The sequence below is a fragment of the Arvicola amphibius genome, chromosome 1, assembly GCF_903992535.2.
Source record: "Arvicola amphibius chromosome 1, mArvAmp1.2, whole genome shotgun sequence".
NCBI lineage: Eukaryota > Metazoa > Chordata > Mammalia > Rodentia > Cricetidae > Arvicola > Arvicola amphibius.
This window is the reverse complement of record NC_052047.1, coordinates 177521108-177540519: the sequence shown is the minus strand read 5'-3', so window position 1 is coordinate 177540519 and position 19412 is coordinate 177521108. Positions and strand designations below refer to the sequence as shown.

The following is a 19412-nucleotide window of genomic DNA, read 5'->3' as shown; positions in this document are numbered from 1 at the left end:
TATGGAAACACTGTTTGTGAGGTGGGTGGGGTATGTGTGTCTTGAAACTCAAATAAAATTGGATTTTGTGGTACTTGTTTGAACTGGTGTTATTTTTCTTAGAAATTGGCTTTCTTGAGGAAAGATCCCATATTTTGCTTACTATACAAAAAAGTTCAATAATAAATAATGAGTCAAAAAAAGAAAGTTAAAAAGCCCACAGTAGGCTCTATACATAGAAATAGCATAGTTATTTAGCTGTCTTTATTAAGAACCTCCCAGACATTCTACATTTTCTATATAGGAGATGAAATTTCAAAACGCAGCCTTTCTAACTTTATAGTCAGCCCAAACTGGATTTTAGTTCTTCATCTGCCTCTAGTTGGCTATTGAACTGGATCCATTGGCTTCTTTAAAGATAAAACATCTTATAAAACAGGCGGGAAGATGAAATTCCTGGCACAGGGAACTGCAGATACCGCATGGGGTTTCCTAAGGAGGTGGATATGGCTTATTTCTCGACTTCCGTAATAAATTAAGCCATATCAGTACAGATTTATTTCTTGCCCAATGTTGACAGCAAATTGTCAGAGCTCTTTTTATTTTTCATAGATAAGTAGTGATAACTGAAGGAGAAGCCATCACATGTGTAGGAGAAAGAAACTGTCCTAGGTTACTTGACTTTCTAAAACTATTCTGAATAACATAATTGTCTTAGTTACTGTTCTGTTGTTGTGAAGATACTCCATGACCAAGGCAACTTACGAAAGAAAGTATTTAATCGGGGACTTGCTTGCTGTTTCAGAGGGTGAGTCCATGACCACCATGACAGGCGAGCATGAAATAGGAGCAGTAGCCCAGCACTTGAATCTCAAGCTGGAGGTGGGGCTTGGGGAGGAGAGGAGGAGGAGGGAGAGAGAGAGAGAGAGAGAGAGAGAGAGAGAGAGAGAGAGAGAGAGAGAGAGAGAGAGAGAGAGAGAGAGAGAGATCACAGCGATACTGGGCCTAGTGTGGGTGCCATAGTGACACACCTTCTCCAACAAGGCCACCTCCTAATCTTTTCCAAAGTAGTTCCATCAGCTGGGTACCAACCATTCAAATATGACACAAATTACTTCATGATATACTTAAAATGGACATTGTGCATATTCACGGTGGTAGTTATATAGAAGATATAGGTATCTATTATTTAAGAAATATTTAGTGAAAAATCATTTATTCAAGCATTCTTTTAAGTCAAGAAAAAGAAAGGCTAGAGTGAGAACATGAAGTTTAGGAAAAGACTTCCGATTCAGTCAATTAGACCTCACAGTTTTTTGTTTTGGTTTTTTGAGACAGGGTTTCTCTGTAGCTTTGGAGCCTGTCCTGGAACTAGCTCTTGTAGACCAGGCTGGTCTCAAACTCACAGAGATCCGCCTGCCTCTGCCTCCCGAGTGCTGGGATTAAAGGCGTGCGCCACCGCCGCCCGGCGACCTCACAGTTTTTTGTTGTGTTCGCGCTCATGCTGGGTCAGTCTAGCTGATGAATCACAGAGGAGTGGCTTCTGTGGGGTAGACGTGTATGTGGCCCAATGGTAGAGCACTGTGCGGAAGCCCTTGGTGGGAATCCCAGCACATGTAACCTGCAGGAAAAGAAAAGGAAAAAAGTGCCTTCTGGTGCAATGACTGGCTAACTCAGTTTGGCTGAAACAGAGTGACAGAATAAAGGTCTTTGTGCCTTCCACCTTGTATATCCCCTTCTCACTTAAGAGATGACTCATATTGGAGATGACTCATATTGATGAGACAGGAGGGTTTGAGACAAATATAAGATATAGAGTTGTGTGCCAGGCAGTGGTGGCGTACGGCTTTAATCCCAGCACTCGGCAGGCAGAGGCAGGCGTTTGGATCTCTGTGAGTTCAAGGCTAGCCTAGTCTACAAGAGCTAGTTCCAGGACAGGCTCTAAAGCTACAGAGAAACCCTGTCTCAAAAAAACATATATATATATAGTTGTGAATACTCTTACTTTGTTTCTTAGCACAGGAATCCTTGAATTAGCAGGGTAGGAGTGGTGGAAGGAACTGATCTTTGCTCAAATTCAACCCTCCTCCTAACTATGTAGAGAGAAACGATTTCTAGTGTTAGAAATTAAGATGAGAGAAAGGAAAAAAGATTCATCACTCTGCTGTCTTTGTATGAGACTGTCTCCTGACTTGGAAACCTGTGGTTGTTAGGCTTGATTGGTCAGTCACCCTCCCTACTAGAATAAATAAGGAAATAGCAGCCATATGCTTTGGACAGAGTAGCTGACTGATAGAAAGCAAGATCCCATCCTCAGGCTGGGGAAGCACCATGTAGCAGGCAGCTAGGCAACAACAGGAAGGGAAGGGCTTCCTCCATCCAGGGCATCCTCACTCTGACACCGGGGATAGTGCCTGATGAACTGTTTCTGCATACTGAATTTTCTCTTCCTTTGTCATTTATGGGACTGAGATTTGAAATATGAAAAGAGCAGGTGTTGGTTGAGAACTCAGACTGAAGGGCCTGCATTTCAAAGATATACTGAAAAAGTCAGGAAAAATAGCTCTTTTTCTGGTAATAGTGCTTCAGCACATTTAAATTGACAGAAACTTGGAAGATATGAATGCCACTCTTTGCTTTTCTCTATTCGTATTTAAATGTAATATGACAGAGACACAGAATTGGTTCCCTTTAGGGAATTGTTGGGTCCCCTGTTTTTTAAAAAAGAAATGTATGTTCTTTACTCTTTTTTTACATGATTCCTCCAGAAGAAAATAGGCTGTTTATTTTGTAGCTTGAATCATTTCTTAGTTTTATTTCAGTGTCAACTTCTTTCAGCCTATGTCAGTTTGTCCTTTACAGAGTTAGCCAATTCTTAGCTTCACTTGTAGACCAATTTGCCAAGTGTCTCAATTTGGTTTCCAACTCCTAAAGTGAAGAAGGCCAGAAGACCCTATAGACTGTTCGAGGCCGATTGAGTCACCAAGAAGTGTTTTTTCTAAAAAATATTTATTTATTTATTATGTATACAATATTCTGTCTGTGTGTATGTCTGCAGGCCAGAAGAGGGCACCAGACCTCATTACAGATGGCTGTGAGCCACCATGTGGTTGCTGGGAATTGAACTCAGGACCTTTGGAAGAGCAGGCAATGCTCTTAACCTCTGAGCCATCTCTCCAGCCCACCAAGAAGTGTTTGTTCTTGTCCATATATATGTATGTATGTATGTGTGTGTATATATATCATATATATATGTATATATATGTATATATATATACAAGATTATTTATTAAGCATAAAATATACTGCTGGCAAGGAAGGCACCAGGTCTCACTATATTACAGATAGTTGTGAGCCACCAAGTGGTTGCTGGGAATCGAACTCGGGACCTCTGGAAGAGCATCTAGTGCCCTTACCCTCTGAGCCATCTCTCCAGCCCCTGTCTTGTTCATATATTTTCAACCTTTTCTTCTCTGTGAGGCTTCCTTGTCCCCCTAGGCTAATCCTGAACCCCTGTGCTTGAGGTCCTCCTTGTCTCACCTTCCTTTGTCTGTTACTTGCCCTGGTTTACTCTGATTTAAGATACGGCATTTTAATCATCTAGTAGTTAGGAAAGGAAGATTTTTATCTGGGCACTAACTTCTGAAATTCTGATTCAGTTAAGCTGCAACCTTACCCAAGGAAACACGTACAAAGGATTTAAGAATTTATGGTGGTTGTGATGTGATGGCAAGTATGCCTGTGGCCCCAGTTGCTAAGAAGGATTTGACTGGAGCCCACAGGATAGCCTGACCCTCCCAAAAAAAGAAAAAAAAAAAAAACCTTGACCAAAATTGTCCATTGACTTCAGTTCTGAGCTCACAGTTTTGCTGATTGGTTATTTGGAACAGATCTATAATACTATATTATAGTATCAGATTTTACCATTGCCTTAAAAGAAATTAAGGTTTTAAAAAATATTATTTATGTGCTTATGTAGAGTTCACAGCACAAATTGTAGGAGTCTGTTTTTCTTTTACTACCATGTCTTAGGGACTGAATTCAGGTCGTTGGGCTTGATGGCAAATTTACTTTCAGAGCCATCTCGGAGCTTCAAGATCTGCTGCCCCCTCCACCCTCTCTGTTGTTCTGGGACAGGGTCTTGCTGTGGAGCCAAGCTGGTCTTAAACCCGAGATTCTTCCGCCTCAGCCTTGGTACTACAGTTGTGTTCACCAACACCTGACTCCGCTCTTTCTCTAGGAGTGTATCTCCAACTTTTTAGAGAAAATAGGGAAAAGGTAAGACTATTTTCTTAAACAAAGCACTAGCATTCTCTTTGAAGCTGCTTAAGTTCTTGACTTTTTTTTTTTTTTAAGTGGGTGATTAAAAAAAGATGTGTTATGTGCTGGAGAACTGACTTTGGTACTAATTTTGAATTAATAAAAATGTAGTTTTTATTTTGGACACACAAAAGTATGGGCTCATTTGGGATCTGAGATTTAAATACCTATAAGATAGATTTTAAAATATGAATAAATAGAGTTTATGAAGATGTGATTTTTTTCAATTCTAAGTAAACAAACCTAACTCTATTCTCTACCCTCTGTCTCAATCCTCTCCTAACTCCTGTCATGTCCAGTGATGTTAGCAAAGTGGGGAGACTCAGCAAGACTAAGGATGCCTTCCAGCTTTTGAAACCTTATATTTTACACTATACTTGAACGATAGCTAGCTGACAAGAACACTTTAAAAATAGCAGACTCATGGACAGGTGACAGATGTCACGCTGGCAGCACCAGACTGCAGTAACAAAATCACCAGATGTCACACGCTTGGTCCTGTTTTCGCAGCTGATTCAACAGCAGCATTTGTTGGACAAAAGGAAGCAAAAAGAAACGGTCTCCTGAATTTAGCATCAGGGTTTCTTCTGCTGCTATACACTTTCTCTTTCCCCCAAATCTTGTAATAAGTATTAAACTTTGGTGCACATTGTACTAAGAAAACAATTTATAATGATCACAGTCTTAGGAAAGAAAGCTTCATGCATGCTGTCTTCAGTGAAAAGTATAAATCAAACTGTCTTCAGCGATCTTATTCTTTCCATGTAGCTAATTTTTATTCAATGAAAATAGATTGCATTTATACTCTAAACACTACTTTTCCCAAGATATAAATTAAAAAGTCATATCTAACTTTACCAAAAACATTTATTTAGTAGGAAACCTAGATTATATCCAGGTTATAGATTCTAGGGATCCAGTACTGACACAGAGCTCCTTATGAGATTTATGTTAATTTTTATCTAAAGACCCATTGGAAAAAAAATTAGGGAGAAGACCAGGAAAGGTAAAAACTACTGTTTTTTTTTTCTCAAGCAGCAGAACCTTCTCCTGTAAGACCCTGTCCGAGCTTCTTGCTCTGCTTCTTAAGGAAGACAGTTGCAAGTGACCAATGACGTTAGAGGACAATAACTAGGAAGCAGCCCACTTCTTCTCAAGTTCATCTTGACAAGGTGGAATGTTCTAGCTCTTCAAGAAAAAGCTCAAGATGTCATGTAACTGTGCTTAAGTTCTGGGGCTAAATGGATAACATTTCACAAACATAGAAACCTTATCTGATGCAATGTCAGTAAACTATATAATTCCCTATTATACGGGAATCAAAGTTGAATGAAGAGTAACTAAATGTGTGGTCACTCTATGTCCTTGACAACCTTTCTTTATTGTAGCAATATTAAGGACCATTGGTACTGTCCTCTGAATGTTCATTCATTAAAGATTGAAGAGGTTCTGCTTTTCATGTTTTGTTAAACAGAATCTCACTATGTAGCGCTGACTGGTCTAGAATTCACAGAGATGGCCTGTGCACCTATCTCTGACTTTTTCATGTTATTGCTTATTTTTTGAGATGGTTTCACTGTGCATCTCAAGCTGACCTTGATCTTGTGATTCTTTTGCCTCTTCCTCCTGCGTGTGGGTTATAGTTGTGTGCTGCCATCTAACTAAAGAGATTCTGTTTTCCTGAAGTTCTAATGGACAATGAGTTTGAAGTCTTTATGGGATTTCAGTGTAGACTTTGCAGCAATTGGTGATTGTGGTTGATACCCTAGACTATGATGAAGCTAAATTAGAGGATATCACTTTTAGTCTTCGTGGATATTAGTTTTAGATGTAAAGAACATTGATTTAATTAACTGAAACCATAATGTAATTCTCTTACTAAGTCAAGTCTTGCTAGTAACAAACTTTTGTGAAGTAGTTTTCAATAAGGTGTTGGTAGGAGACAGCATCACATATGATGTAGACTATAAGGTAGGAGACAGCACCATATATGTTGTAGACTATAACTCTCAGAGACTCTAAAGTGACCTAGGAAGTAGAAAGGCATAGTAAGACATGTGGGACATGCTTGCAAGTGTAGTTATGTTAAATATTTTTTCTAAACAAGGGGTTACTTTTAAACTCCTAGTAATTAGCTTGTAGCTAATTTGAAAAGTTTTTCTACAAAAATCATATATTCAAGAATGTTTTCTTTATTATTCTTTGACAGTTTCATTGATTTTTCCCTATTTATACACACACACACAACACACACATACACACACACACACACACACACACACACACACACACACACACACCAAGTGGTAAAGTTGAGTGAGGACTTTGGTTTTTTTCATTATGTTATTTAGGTTTTCCATGATCTTGAGCTTTGGCAATGATGTTTGCCTTCAGTTAAGTTCCCAATAACAGTTTAATACCAAATAAAAACTAGTTCTTTTCAATTACATATAGAGCTGCATTTGTTGTAGGAAAAAATCAGAAACCTTTATCTCAGCTCTGTACTATTCTCCCCCCCAAATATGATTGACATTTATTTAAGCAGTGGTTATAAAGTAAAATGAACATTTTTAGGGCTATAGGGATATCTCAGTGGTAAAACGTTTTCTTAAAATTGACATTTTTCTGTGAATTTCATGATAACTCTCAAAGTAACTATATATTAAAAGTTTACAGCGTCATACATAGATGGGTTTAATTTTAATTTTTTGATACATCTATCATCTTTGTCTCTAATAATAAAAAAAGCAGCAAACGATTGCATCTTTCATTCTATACCCCTGCGTCTTTCCTTCTGTACTTCTGATTCTCACTCTGTCTACCTCCCCAACACCCCCACGTACACATCTTTCAGTCTTTATCCCAAAGGGCCATTAGTTGAAACATCTGATTCTATTTGTTATCTTCTAGATCAAGGGTTCAAACTTTGAGAAGGACTATAGAGTTTTAGGGTTTACAGGACACAGGCCTCTGTTGACTCTTTGCTTTTGTTCTGTTTTCCAGCCCATTAAAAATGTAAAAATGGTTCTTGACCTCAGAGGTATACAAAAATAGGAAGCCAACCGGTATGAGCAGAAGTCTCAATTCCCATATTATTTTTCGAGATGAACCTCTGGAAAGCCACATTTGTCACAAGGTCATGTGAGTGTTAGCGGTGAGGCCAGACATGGTAGCACGTGCTTCTAATGCCAGTTCTTGAGGGAGGCAAAGACAGGCAGGATCTCTGTGAGTTAGGAGCCAGCCTGGTCTACATGGTGAGCTATACATCGGCTAGGGCCACATAGTCACGAAAGAAAACAACATCCCTCCATACAACCATACTGTGAAAGAGAAGGAGTGGTAGGGCAACTCACAAACTCTTAAATTTACAGATCAGTCTTTCCCTTACTGTATTTGCATAAAATTTGTCATCTTTCTTCATTTTGCTACTCTGGTAATTATGTTGCATTTTTTGAAACATTATGAAACTGTATCTTTTTATTCTCTCTAAACTTCATGTGTATATACTGCTCTAAATTTCTTTTTTTATGCCATAATTTGAAGGGCATAAATAAATGATTGTTTAAATAAAATACTTATCCAGGAAATAGACTTATTTAAATTTTAATAAGTGAGATGTACAAATTTCAGACAATAATAGAAGCTTCTTTTTGTTTGGTTGTATTTTGTGTTGAGATTTTGACTTTCTTTTAAGACTTTTCATGTCTGTGTTTTATGAATTGATTTTAAAGTTGTTGTAAATGCTTTGGCCTTGATAACATTGCTATAGATTAATTTGTACTATTTTGTAATGTGTATATTTTATAGTGTATTTGAAATAATTATATTTAACAATGTTTTTGTGTGTATGTGTGCTTAAGATAAAATTGCTTTATTTTCTAGGACGCATGGGAATAAATTTTCATCATCCAGGAACCGATAACATTATGGCACTTAACAGTAAGTCTTCCTATGAGATACTCTATAAAAAGTATCAGTTAGGTTTACAACATACAGTTTTTGGTTAATTAGATTTTCACTGTTTCAGAGTGAAATTACTATATTAGCAGCATCAGCATTACTTGGATACTTACTAAAAACAAAAAATCTCAGGGTCTCCTATAGACCTACCTGTAGAGTGAGAAACTTTAAGGACGGGTTACAGAAATGTGTGTATTATCAGTCACATAGGTGATTCTGAGTAAGCAAAAGCATGAAAACTCACCACTCCAAACCCTCTTTGACAGAATGCAATCCTGTGACCTAAGTCTGGCCACTCCCTGTGTTTGTAAACAGAGCTTTTAAATTAGTAGCGGGAAATGTTTCCCAGCTCCCGCTCTGTTCCACTAGGTGAAATAATGCAAGAAGGAGGCGTAGGGCAAGAGAAAGAGTAGGCCAGAAAACATGAGTGAATAAATTAGCTAACTTTACATAACTCATAATTTGCCCGTTATTGTAAGCAGCCCATAGATGTTTCAAGATGGTATTCAGGGCTCTTCCACTTATGAATTTTGTATACTATAGATGCTAGCGGCTTTGCTGATCAGAAGTGGTTTTGTCAGTATAATTATGTGGTTACATTCTAGAGACACACACACACACAAAAATCTTAACCAGAATGTTGGTGATTTGCTCAATGCTTTGGAGAGTCAGGTGGTAACACACTCCCGTAATCCCAGCACTGGGGAGATACAGGCAGAGCAGGATCAGGAGCTCAGGGTTACATCTCTAGGTAGAGAACTTGAGGCAGCTTAGGCTATTTGAGCCTAAGGTAAAAGAGCACTATGCCTGAATATTTCGTATTACTCATTACATGCAACACGGTAAATATTTATATAAATGTGTATAATTGTAAGTTAAATAAAAGGTTAAAGAGGCTACAGCAGAGTTCAGGAGTTACAGCAGTCCTTACTGGGGGCAGAAGCAGAGAGCAAAAGATAGAAGCAGTCCTTGCAGTAGAGATAATAGAAAGGACCCAGTTGAACTGCTAGCGGCACACAGAGTCTCTAGGTTGAGCCAAGACTGCAGAGGATAGGTGTGAGACTGTAAAGGCATAAGATAGGAGCACTCGGGAGTCAGAGTTCGAGACCAGCCTGGTCTACATAGTGAGTTCCAGGACAATCGAGATTATACAGAGAAACCCCGACGAGAGAGAGAGGGGGGGGGGAGAGAGAGAGAGAGAGGGAGGGGGGGAGGGGGGGGGGGGGGAGGGGGGAGGAGAGGGGGGCGGGGAGAGGGGGGGAGAGAGAGGGGGGAAGAGAGAGAGAAGATAGGAGCTTTTCTGATGGAGGGAGGGGCTGCAACTATAGAATGGGGTTATAGCTGAAATGAAGCCCAGGAACAGCTAAGAGTTCTCAGCCTGTGGGTGCCATAGTGCACAACCGCATGTTCAGATGACAGGCCTGTGTGACTGTTAGGTGTCCTCCTCTTTGTGGAATCTAGGTGAAGGAGTTTCACTCCTTGTTCTGGTATGTTCTGTAAATTCTTGGGCCTGGTTTCTCTGATCCAGTTTTACTATGTCAGTGTGCTCACACGTTCCCAAACTTCTTCATCATTTTTGCTTTGGGGAGAGTAAGTTGCTTGTCGATTTGTGTGCTGGGTAGTGTTGGACAGATGTGGTATCTCTGTGTACAGAGAGATGCAAAATCACCCTGCTTCGCGTTAGCACTCAAAATGGATTCCAGTGCTGCTTGTAAAGTGAAAATCGCCCCAAGTGATGCATAACCTGAAAATTTGTTTCACAGTGTGGATCACCACACCTTGTCTCAGAAAACCAAAGCCCTGAGCCATCTACCCAGGTTCTTGCCCCTCCAGCGTGTTTTAGACCAGGGTCAGCTTGCTGCTCCAGGTGTATAGACCGAGAACCTACACAGAGGTCATCTCTTGTCCGGAGGCCCACACAAGCTGTTGACTCTCAGAATTTAGTTTTCTCCTCTGTCAAGTGAGTGATACCAGTTTCTGACCTCTTACCCTCTCAGGGCTACAGGCCAATTCTTGGTCCACATGGGGGCACAGTGAGTAAGCGTAGGGCTGTGCGTGTCAATCCCCTTTCTTGAGTAAGGGTTTTGTAATAACCTAGACTTTCTCAAGGCAGACTTTAGATTCTCTAAAATAGACTCTCAAATATTAATAATCTAAAATATTACATATTTCCTTGGATCTGACACAGAGCACTTACCCCAAGTACTGCTTGGTGACACAAGCCCTGATCTGTGCTCTGCATGTTTCCTGTTTGGAGGGCCTTGACAATACAAATTCCCAAGTATGCGCCTCTCATTTTCTATTTCAGAAAGTAAGGACACTTTATATTGAGATTATGCTGCATTTATGTGTGTGTGTGTGTGTGTGTGTGTGTGTGTGAGAGAGAGAGAGAGAGAGAGAGAGAGAGAGAGAGAGAGAGAGAGGCGGGGGCGGGGGGGCTGAAGCAGTTGCTATGTATCTGGAAATGACCTAATTTGACATGATGTGAATTATCCTCTGCAAGAGGGAGAGGATGCAATTTGTTAATTTCTGTGTAGAAAATGAAAGTAAAAGATATCTTCTCTTCAAAAGGTTTTGATTATCTTTAGTTTATAAAAAAAGAGCTCATTCATGAGATTTGCACTCTGTACATGTGGCTTAAATCCCCCCTTTTAGCATTAATTGCATCTCTTAGAGAAAGGAGGCTGATTAGGTAATATTCAAAAAAGTTTTTTTATTGTATGTGAATAATGTGTGTGGAGGTGGGGGAAGTGTATGCATGCCAGGGCATAGGCGTGGAGGTCAGAAGGCCATTTTGCCAGTATCTATGTCACACGTTGATGAGCTATGTAGATAGTTGGGATTTGAAGGCAGACAAGAGCACGTCAGTCTTCATGTGCTTTTCTGGGTATTCCGGGGCTGACAAATCCAGTTGGCTCCTCAAAATAAACCATTCAGAAAACGGCAACCAGAGTTTGGCGTTTGCACTGCTTATAGTCAGTTCTCTTTCAAAGTCATCTTGATATGGTCACAGTCCACTGCTGTACTACATGTGGGATTTCACACTTTGACACACTGAGTCCGTACCACCTAGTGACATGGATGTAACATGTGAAGACATGTTTGTGTGTATAGTATTTATGTAGTAACCAGGTTGGTTTAGAAGTTGAGATTCTCCTACCTCCACTGACCAAATGGTGGTATTTCACCCATGTGCCACCACCATACAGAGCTCCATAATTTCTGCCCTTCGTATCCCACACATCAGGTGAATCAGACTTGGTTTCTTTGGGACAGTCTGACAAGCTCAGGCCAGCTTCAGACTCACTGGCCCCATAGGTAACCCTTCACACTGCTGCCCCGGCCCACCAGGGCTGGCATTGCAGACATGTGCTCCATTCCCAACAGCACATAGGCACTTTTTGTCTCCTTCTGTTTTCCCTTATCATTTGTCATCCCAAAGTTCTCGTCCTAGGAAGGTCAACTCTTCCTCTCTCTCAGCTTTATATAGGAATGACTGGAATAAAATTAAAGATCACTAGAATTTATGGTGGTGCACACCTTTAACCCTAGCACTCAGGAGGCAGAGGCAAGCGAATCTCTGAGATGAGTTCCAGGACAGCTAGAACTACATAGAAAAATCCTGTCTCAAAAACAAAACAAAACAAAGCTCTCTAAATTTTAATAATTCAAAATTTTTGGTGTTTGAAAGGGACAAAATACAAAGTTAACTATATTTTTAAATAAGAAAGGGAGTGGCTAAGTAAACACAGAAGTGATGTGGTGTGTGGTGCACACCTGTAGTCCCAGCACTTGGGAGGCAGAGGCAGAGGCAGAGGCAGAGGCAGAAGGAAAGCAGCTTGAAGATCAGCCTGGGCCCCGCAGTGAGACTGTTGAAAAGTGGCGTGGAGGAGCTGTGTGAACGGAGTTCCTCCTTTCTTGCTCTGAACAATCCGTGACTCTGAACTCTGCACAGAGCCACCATTCACAGTGTCCCTCTTTCATTCCTTGGTTCACCCAAACCTGGCTTTCCTCTGGAGATATAACTATACGCTGTTAGCTCTCTTACCTGGATGGGAAGGAAGGTGCCAGAGTGAGCATCCACCCCTGTCAGAGCATTTGGACCAGTTTCCTGGGGTTTGCTGCCCGAGTGCACGTCTCCCAGTTTCTCTTTCATTTGTTTTGTTTTTTGGGACAGGGTTTCTCTGTGTAGCTCTGACTGTCCTGGAATTCGCTTTGTTGACCAGGCTGGCCTCGAACACAGAGACATACCTGCCTTTGCCTCCCAAGTGCTGGGATTAAAGGTGTGCACCAATATTTCCAGCTCCTAGTAACATTTAACCATGAGAATCACCACTGCTGGTGTCATCCAGAAGACAGAAAATAAGGACAGCAGTTATGGAAATCAGGGAATTGGCAGTAAGTCTATAAGCACTTAGGGTATGGGGAGATTGGCAATATTTGTATAAATCCAGAATCAACTAGTGTGTGTGTGTGTGTGTGTGTGTGTGTGTGTGTGTGCACGTATATATATGAACATGCATGTGGAGGCCAAAAGACAACCTTTATTCCTCAGGCACTGTCCACCATTTTTTTTTTAATTTAGAGATTTGTCTTGCTAGCTTGGAGCTTGCTGATAAAAGAGGCTGTTGTTGGGCCAGGGAGCCCCAAGAATCTGCATATGTCCGCCTCCTGAGTGCTGGGATTATAAGTGTGCCACCATGCTCAGCTCACTGTCTACCCCACAGTTGTTCTCATGCTTACAAGGCAAGCACTTTGCTGACCAGGCTCACCTTCCTAGCCCCTGACTTTTCCTCTTTAATACTGTAACTCTGGGGACTAGAGAGTGGCTCAACAGTTGGAAGTACTTCTCTCTTAGAAGACCCAGTACATTTCCAGCACCCATATCGGTCAACTCATAGCTACTTGTAACTCCAGCTCTAGGGGGATCTAGTGCTGTCTTCTGGCCTCTGAGGATACCTGGACATGTGTGACATTCACTCACACAGACACAGATATAAAAAATAATGTAAAAAAACCTTCAGGTGTGGGGCTTTGAAACAGGGTTTCTCTGTGTAGCCCTAGCCTCCCTGGAACTTGCTGTGTAGACTAGGGTGGCCTTCAACAGAGATTCACCTGCCTCTGCCTCTTTAGTGCTGGGATTAAAGGTGTGTGCCACTACTGCTGGCTAAAATAAATAAGTATTTAAGACTATAACCCTAGTAAGAACTAGTAGGCCTATTATTTGGGCTGGATCCTGAGACACCGCTGAGAAAGAAATGAATTCCTCCAGAGTTGTAGAATATAAAAGGATGGATTGTAGAAGGAGCCCTCAATCATCAGCAAGACCCACGGCTTGTGGGTCTTTACAAAGTAGTTTGGAAACGGCGTGCTCTTTCCTCTAGGATGGGTAATATTTCCCACTGTTGTAATAGTTGTCCACTGAGCCGTCGTCTTTACTCCAACAACACTATAAGTTTGCATAATACGTTTTCCCCTGCCAGGGAAGGAGGGAGACAGACCTCTGAGAGCGCTCTGGCTTCCTACATGGTAGGATTCGTTTCAGACAGGGTTTTTTTTTTTTGTTTTTTTTTGTTTTTTTTTTTTGATGCTTATAGTAGCTTGTGGTTTTGCTTTTCTACATTTGCTTTAGCAGTTGTGGTTTTTTTGAAGGATTGTTGTGTGACTTGGTGATCTTCCCTCTATCATGCTGATTCTCAGAAATGTGCCTCCATAACTGGTCCAAGTCAGCCAAGTTAAGGTCAAATTTATGTTCGAAACCAGGATGCTCAGTGTCAGCTTAAGAGGCGCTGCTGCCAAGGGATGGCAGTGTCTGGGGGTCACTTCTTCCAAGCTTTATAACCTTAGGGCCTCAGTCTTAACTCCCATTTGTCTCTGGTTTCTCCAGCCGTCAAGTGGAGACAATGAGCATGACAATGGCTGTTACACAGCAGTAATTGGCTTGTAGGGAAAGCGTAGGTGAGCTGCCCCTGACTCTGGTTCTTGCTTCAGCTTTATAGCTGCCTGTTAAAGGTCTCCCTTGATGTGCATGTTAGAGTTCCAAAATAGGAGCTTATATTATATCGATTATTTTTTGAGGCCCCTGTACTTAGGCTGGCCTTGAATCTGCCATGATCCTCCTGCTTCTGAATCACTATGCCTGGATTTTTTGTTTGTTTTGTTCTATGTTCTTTGAGGTATAGGATCTTATTATGTAACTCAGGATGACCTTGAACTCCCAACATTCAGTTTTGCTGCCTCAGCCTCTGGATAGATGTTCTTTTCTTATTTTTCCTTTTCCTTTTGGATTTTGGAAACGGGGTTTACCTGTGTAGCTTTGGAGCCTGTCCTGGAACTCGCTTTGTAGAACAGGCTGACCTTTGTAGAACTCAGAGATCCGCCTGCCTCTACCTCCCAAGTGCTGGGATTAAAGGCATGCGCCACCACCGCCTGACCTTTTTTCCTCTCTCTGCCTGACGGCTGGTAGTACAGGCACGTGCCCGGCATTTAAGTTTCCACTGTCATTTTACTCTGGTATCTCCAAGTTGTGATTAGTGTTTGAAGTCAGAGGTCAGAGGTGAGTGGGAGATCAGAAGGGCCGACTCCGGCAGGAACATGATTCCACACTCCTCATCACAATACGCAGGCAGTTAGAAACTGAAGAGTCCTAGAGGAAACCTGGACACTTTGAAAACTTAAAAGTTAATATCTTAAAAGGGAGTGAGGAGCTGGGGGGGGGAGAGTGATGCATAAGGAGCTTGAAACACTGGGTTTTTATTGCTCAGCGCTTTAATAAAAGACAATACAACAATAACCAAAAAGACCTTGAGCTGTTTGAGAAGTTCCAGAGTCATTCATTGACCATTGAAAATCCTAACCGTGCACTGGGCCACTTGGAACCTTAGTGAAAGCTGTCCTCTATGTGTCTCCTTTTAGCTAATGTCTTGACATATTTCAGAATGCCTTCCTGTATTTGTGTTGGAACTGAGAGCTGACAGTGCATTTGCTGAATCAAAAGAGAAAACGAACGATACTGGTGTGGCTGTTTGTGTTGGGCAGACTCCGGGGTGGCCGCTTTGGCTTCTCATCTCCTTCCTTGTCAGGCTTTGCTGAGTATGAGCTCCTTGGGGAGGCTCAGCTGAGAGGAAGTGGCGAGAGGGAACTGAGCACATGATGCATTTGTGCCAGAATAGAAAGAAAGACAGCTTTGCTAGAGTTCCTAATGGAATTTTTCAAAAATGGAAGAACACATTGTTGTTATTTTTGCTTACTGTGAGTGATATAAGTAAAAAAAAAGTTTTTGTTTTGTTGAGACAGGGTCTTGCTATATAGCTTTGGCCAGCCTGTAACTTATTGTATAGCCCAGGTTGGCCTCAAACTTGTGGTAGTTCCCCTGCCTCAGCCTCCCAAGTGATAGGATTACAGGCTTGAGTGACCACACCTTTCGTGTTTGTGGGATTGTGTGCTTTTGCACGACATGGGTATCTTCACCAGTCTCCTTACAGTTTTTGAGGTAGGGTTTCTCACTGAACATGGAGTTCAGCAATTCCTATAGACTGGCTGGGCCAGTGAGCTTCAGTGGTCCTCCGCCTCCTCCCTCTTCCTATCCCCCCTTCCCTGTTACCAAAGCAATAGAGTTATAGACACGCGCTGCTGTACCTGACTCTTACATGGGTCCTGGGACTGAACTAAGGTCCTCTTGCTTGTATGGCAAGCACTTGTAGGGAGCAAGCCATCTTTCCAGCCCTGTTTTGTTTTTATAGACAAAGGTTTGGTGGAGCTTTTCATTAGGACCATGATCGGCTCTGTTCTGCCAGCCACTTTCCAATAACCACAAAGAGGCTTAATATTAATTATAAATGGTTGGCCAGTAGCTCAGGCTTGTTACTAGATGACACAACTTAAATTAACCCATTTATGTTACCCTACATTCTGCCATGTGTCATTACCTATCTTTCATCTGGTTTCCTCTCTATGTCTGGCTGGTGACTCGTCTGACTCCACCCCTCTTCTCAGTGTCCTCAGTCTGGCTCTCCTATTCAGCTATTGGCCAACATGCTTCTTTAGTAAACCAATCACAGAGACATTCATCCAGTGTAAAGGACTATATTACACAGTTTCATATAGCCTAAGCTGGTCTTGAACTTGCTTTGTAGCTGAGGCTGGTCTTAAACTTGATAATTCTCCTGTTTCTACCTCCAGAGTGGTGGTTTTCTGGTCGTGCAGCATCACACCCAGAAAAGAAAATAATTTCATTATATCTATTTGTTTATTTTGAGACAGGGTTTGCCTTGTAGCCCTGCCTGACCTGGGAACTCACAAGGATCCACCTGCTTCTGCTTTCTGAGTATTAGGATTAAAGGCCTGAGTTACCACACCCAGCAGAAAATAATTTCAGAGGGAAATACCATAGTGAACCTCTCTGAAGTTCACAAACCAAAGTAATTCTGAGATTTTGAAATTTTTGTAAACAAATCTCTATTGCTTTTTTTTTTCTAAATCTGAGTAGACTTAGGAATTAAAATACAGGTGTGATATGAATATATTAAAACAATGAATAGTTAAAAGTGTTTAGAGAGATATATGATGTTTAACATACATTTGAAATAGGTTTGGGTAGATGCTCTAAAACAACATTGTAAGGGGCCTGAGAGTTTCTTTTTTATGCTGCCAAGTTGGGGATCTAATAAAGGTATTTTAATATGGGATCAGGCACAAGGGTTAAGAGGAGAGACCGGAAGCATGGCTATAGGCTTCTCTAAGGGTCTTTATAAACGGATCAACTAGCATTAAGAAGTTGTGTGGGCGAGCCTGGCAGTGGTAGCACACACCTTTAATCACAGTACTTGGAAGACAGAGACAGGTGGATCTCTGAGTTAAAGTCAGCTTGATCTACAGAGCGAGTTCTTAGACAGTCAGGGCTACACAGAGAAACCCTGTCTTGATAAAAAACAAAACAAAACAAGAAGCTGTGTGGGTCTTGACCAAGGTGACAAGGTGGAGCCAGTAGCAGAGCTTCCTGCCTCCAGGTTTGAAGGTGCTTTGCTTTAAATACTTAGTTAAGAGTGACACACACCCACACCCACACTTTAGTGTTTTAGGACAAGAATATACGTTCAGTACTCTATTAAAATATGTTTTCTTTTATTACTTGATGACCCCATCTATTTTTTTCTGAAAATTGTCTGGTCTACATAACTTGGTATTGAGCATTGTAAATAAGTTTGAAATTGTCTTAAGATTTTAATAGATTTTGGAAGAGACTCCTTGTGTGTACAAAATCTGTCAAGTAACAGGAGTTGATTTTCTTCTGCATAGTAAAGACACAGCTAGTTTCTTATTGTTCCCTTTGGACTTCCTGTTTGCTTTCTCCCCTTATGTAAGCAGTATAGCCTAGACTTCCTGTTTGTAGCATTCACCACACGTGTAATTAACTTCAAACCTAAAAAATCTCAGAGCTTAATCTGTAAACATTTCAGATTTCAAAGGAGACTCTCACGGTGCCAATTATAGCTCAGTGAAGAACAGCAGACAGCATAGTGTAGCTGTAGCGGAGGCTCAGCGGTTTAGCAGGAGCTCATGCTGCAGTCGTAGCTAAGGCTACGGCTCAGGGGTACAGCAGGAGCCCAGCATGAGCAAACCTGGTCTGATTCCTGGGACTGCAAGAGAGAAAGTGTATGTGTGCCTCTGTGCACATTACATAAAGAAATTCAACCCTATTGCTTATATTGGTGACTGAAAAGAAAATGCTTATTTTTGTCATAGATATAATGTATATAGTAGACACTTGCAGACTAAAATGTGATGTTCTGGTACATATATACATTGTGTAATAATTCAGAATAATTAGCATATTTATCACTTCACATGTTTATCATTCCTTTTTGATGAAAATGATAAAAATTCTGGCTATTTTGAGGGCTGATAGCAAAGGCCTGCAATTCCAGACACTCAAGAGGCTGAGGAAGGAGGAAAGTTCAAGCCAACCTGGGCTACAGAGCAAGTTCAAGGCCCCCCTGTATTGGTAGGAGGAGAAGAGAGTAAAACTCAGCCACATAGGCATGAGTTCAATCTCTGCTAGCCACACAAAAAGCCAGGTCCAGTAGCATGTACTTGTAATCCAGCATCAGGGAAGTGGAGATAGTGGGATCCTTGTAGCTTACTGGGTAACCAGCCTCTTCTAATTGGTGAGCCCCAGATCAATGAGAGTGCTGTCTCAGGAAACAGTGGTGGATGATACTTGAATAGGAGCATCTAAGGTGGTAGGTACTCTGTGCTCCAGATATATATGTACCCCCACACGAGTGTGAATGCACACATGTTAACCAAGTCAGTGGCTGGAGAGATGCCTCAGTTGGTAAAATGCTTCCATGCAAGCTTGAGAATCTGAGTTCAATACCCAAAACCCAGATAGGGTGAAAAGCAAGAGGAAGACACCTGAAGTCAACCTCTAGTTTGTACACATGTACACACACAACAGCACTTGCAAGCACACATGAACACGTGCACACATTTGTGCAAATTAATTAAGATATATAAAAGTTATTATTTAACTGTTCTGAAAAGAAGACATGCCTATAGAAATTAAAAACAGAACAAAACTCATTATTATTTATCCCTTGGGAATCACAAATCCAAACCACGAGGAGGTGGTATTTCATTTCTGTTGGAATGCCTTTCACCGAAAAGATAGCACTGGGCAAGATGTGGAGAAAAGCACCCGTCCCCATCCTGCCAGAGCTCATCATTTACTGGCAGTCATCAGTAGTACAACTCTAGTATGGGTGCTCTTCTTAAAAAATTAAAACCCAGCAGTCAAACGCCTGGGTATAGATCCAAAGGAAATTACACCTTCATTAAAGTACTGTTCACAGTAGCCAGGTATCCATCAAAGGATGGGTGGGGTTTGTATACATAGTAAAATGCTACTCAGCTAAAAAGTAATGAAATCCTGAGGCCAGACTCAGCAAGTAAAGCCACTCATTGCCCTAGGGCATGTGCGCACATTCATACACATACAATGAATAATATAAATGAAATCTTGTCATTAGCAGCACCATGGGTGAGCCATAAAAACATGTTCAGGGAGATGTCACAGAAAAATACTGCAAGAGCTTGCCATTTGCAGTATATAATTATAATATCGGTGTTTCTACTTTCTGTGTCTATTTCAG

General features: G+C 41.2%; 1 protein-coding gene across 1 annotated transcript in view; it reads left to right on the top strand.

Annotated features, from left to right (window-relative positions):
- Window positions 1-19412, top strand: part of Cpeb3 (cytoplasmic polyadenylation element binding protein 3) — a 152442-nt gene that overhangs the window by 45980 nt on the left and 87050 nt on the right. Inside the window, 1 exon segment of the mRNA XM_038340024.2 lies at window positions 8182-8238. Coding sequence (XP_038195952.1) covers window positions 8182-8238 — 57 coding nt within the window.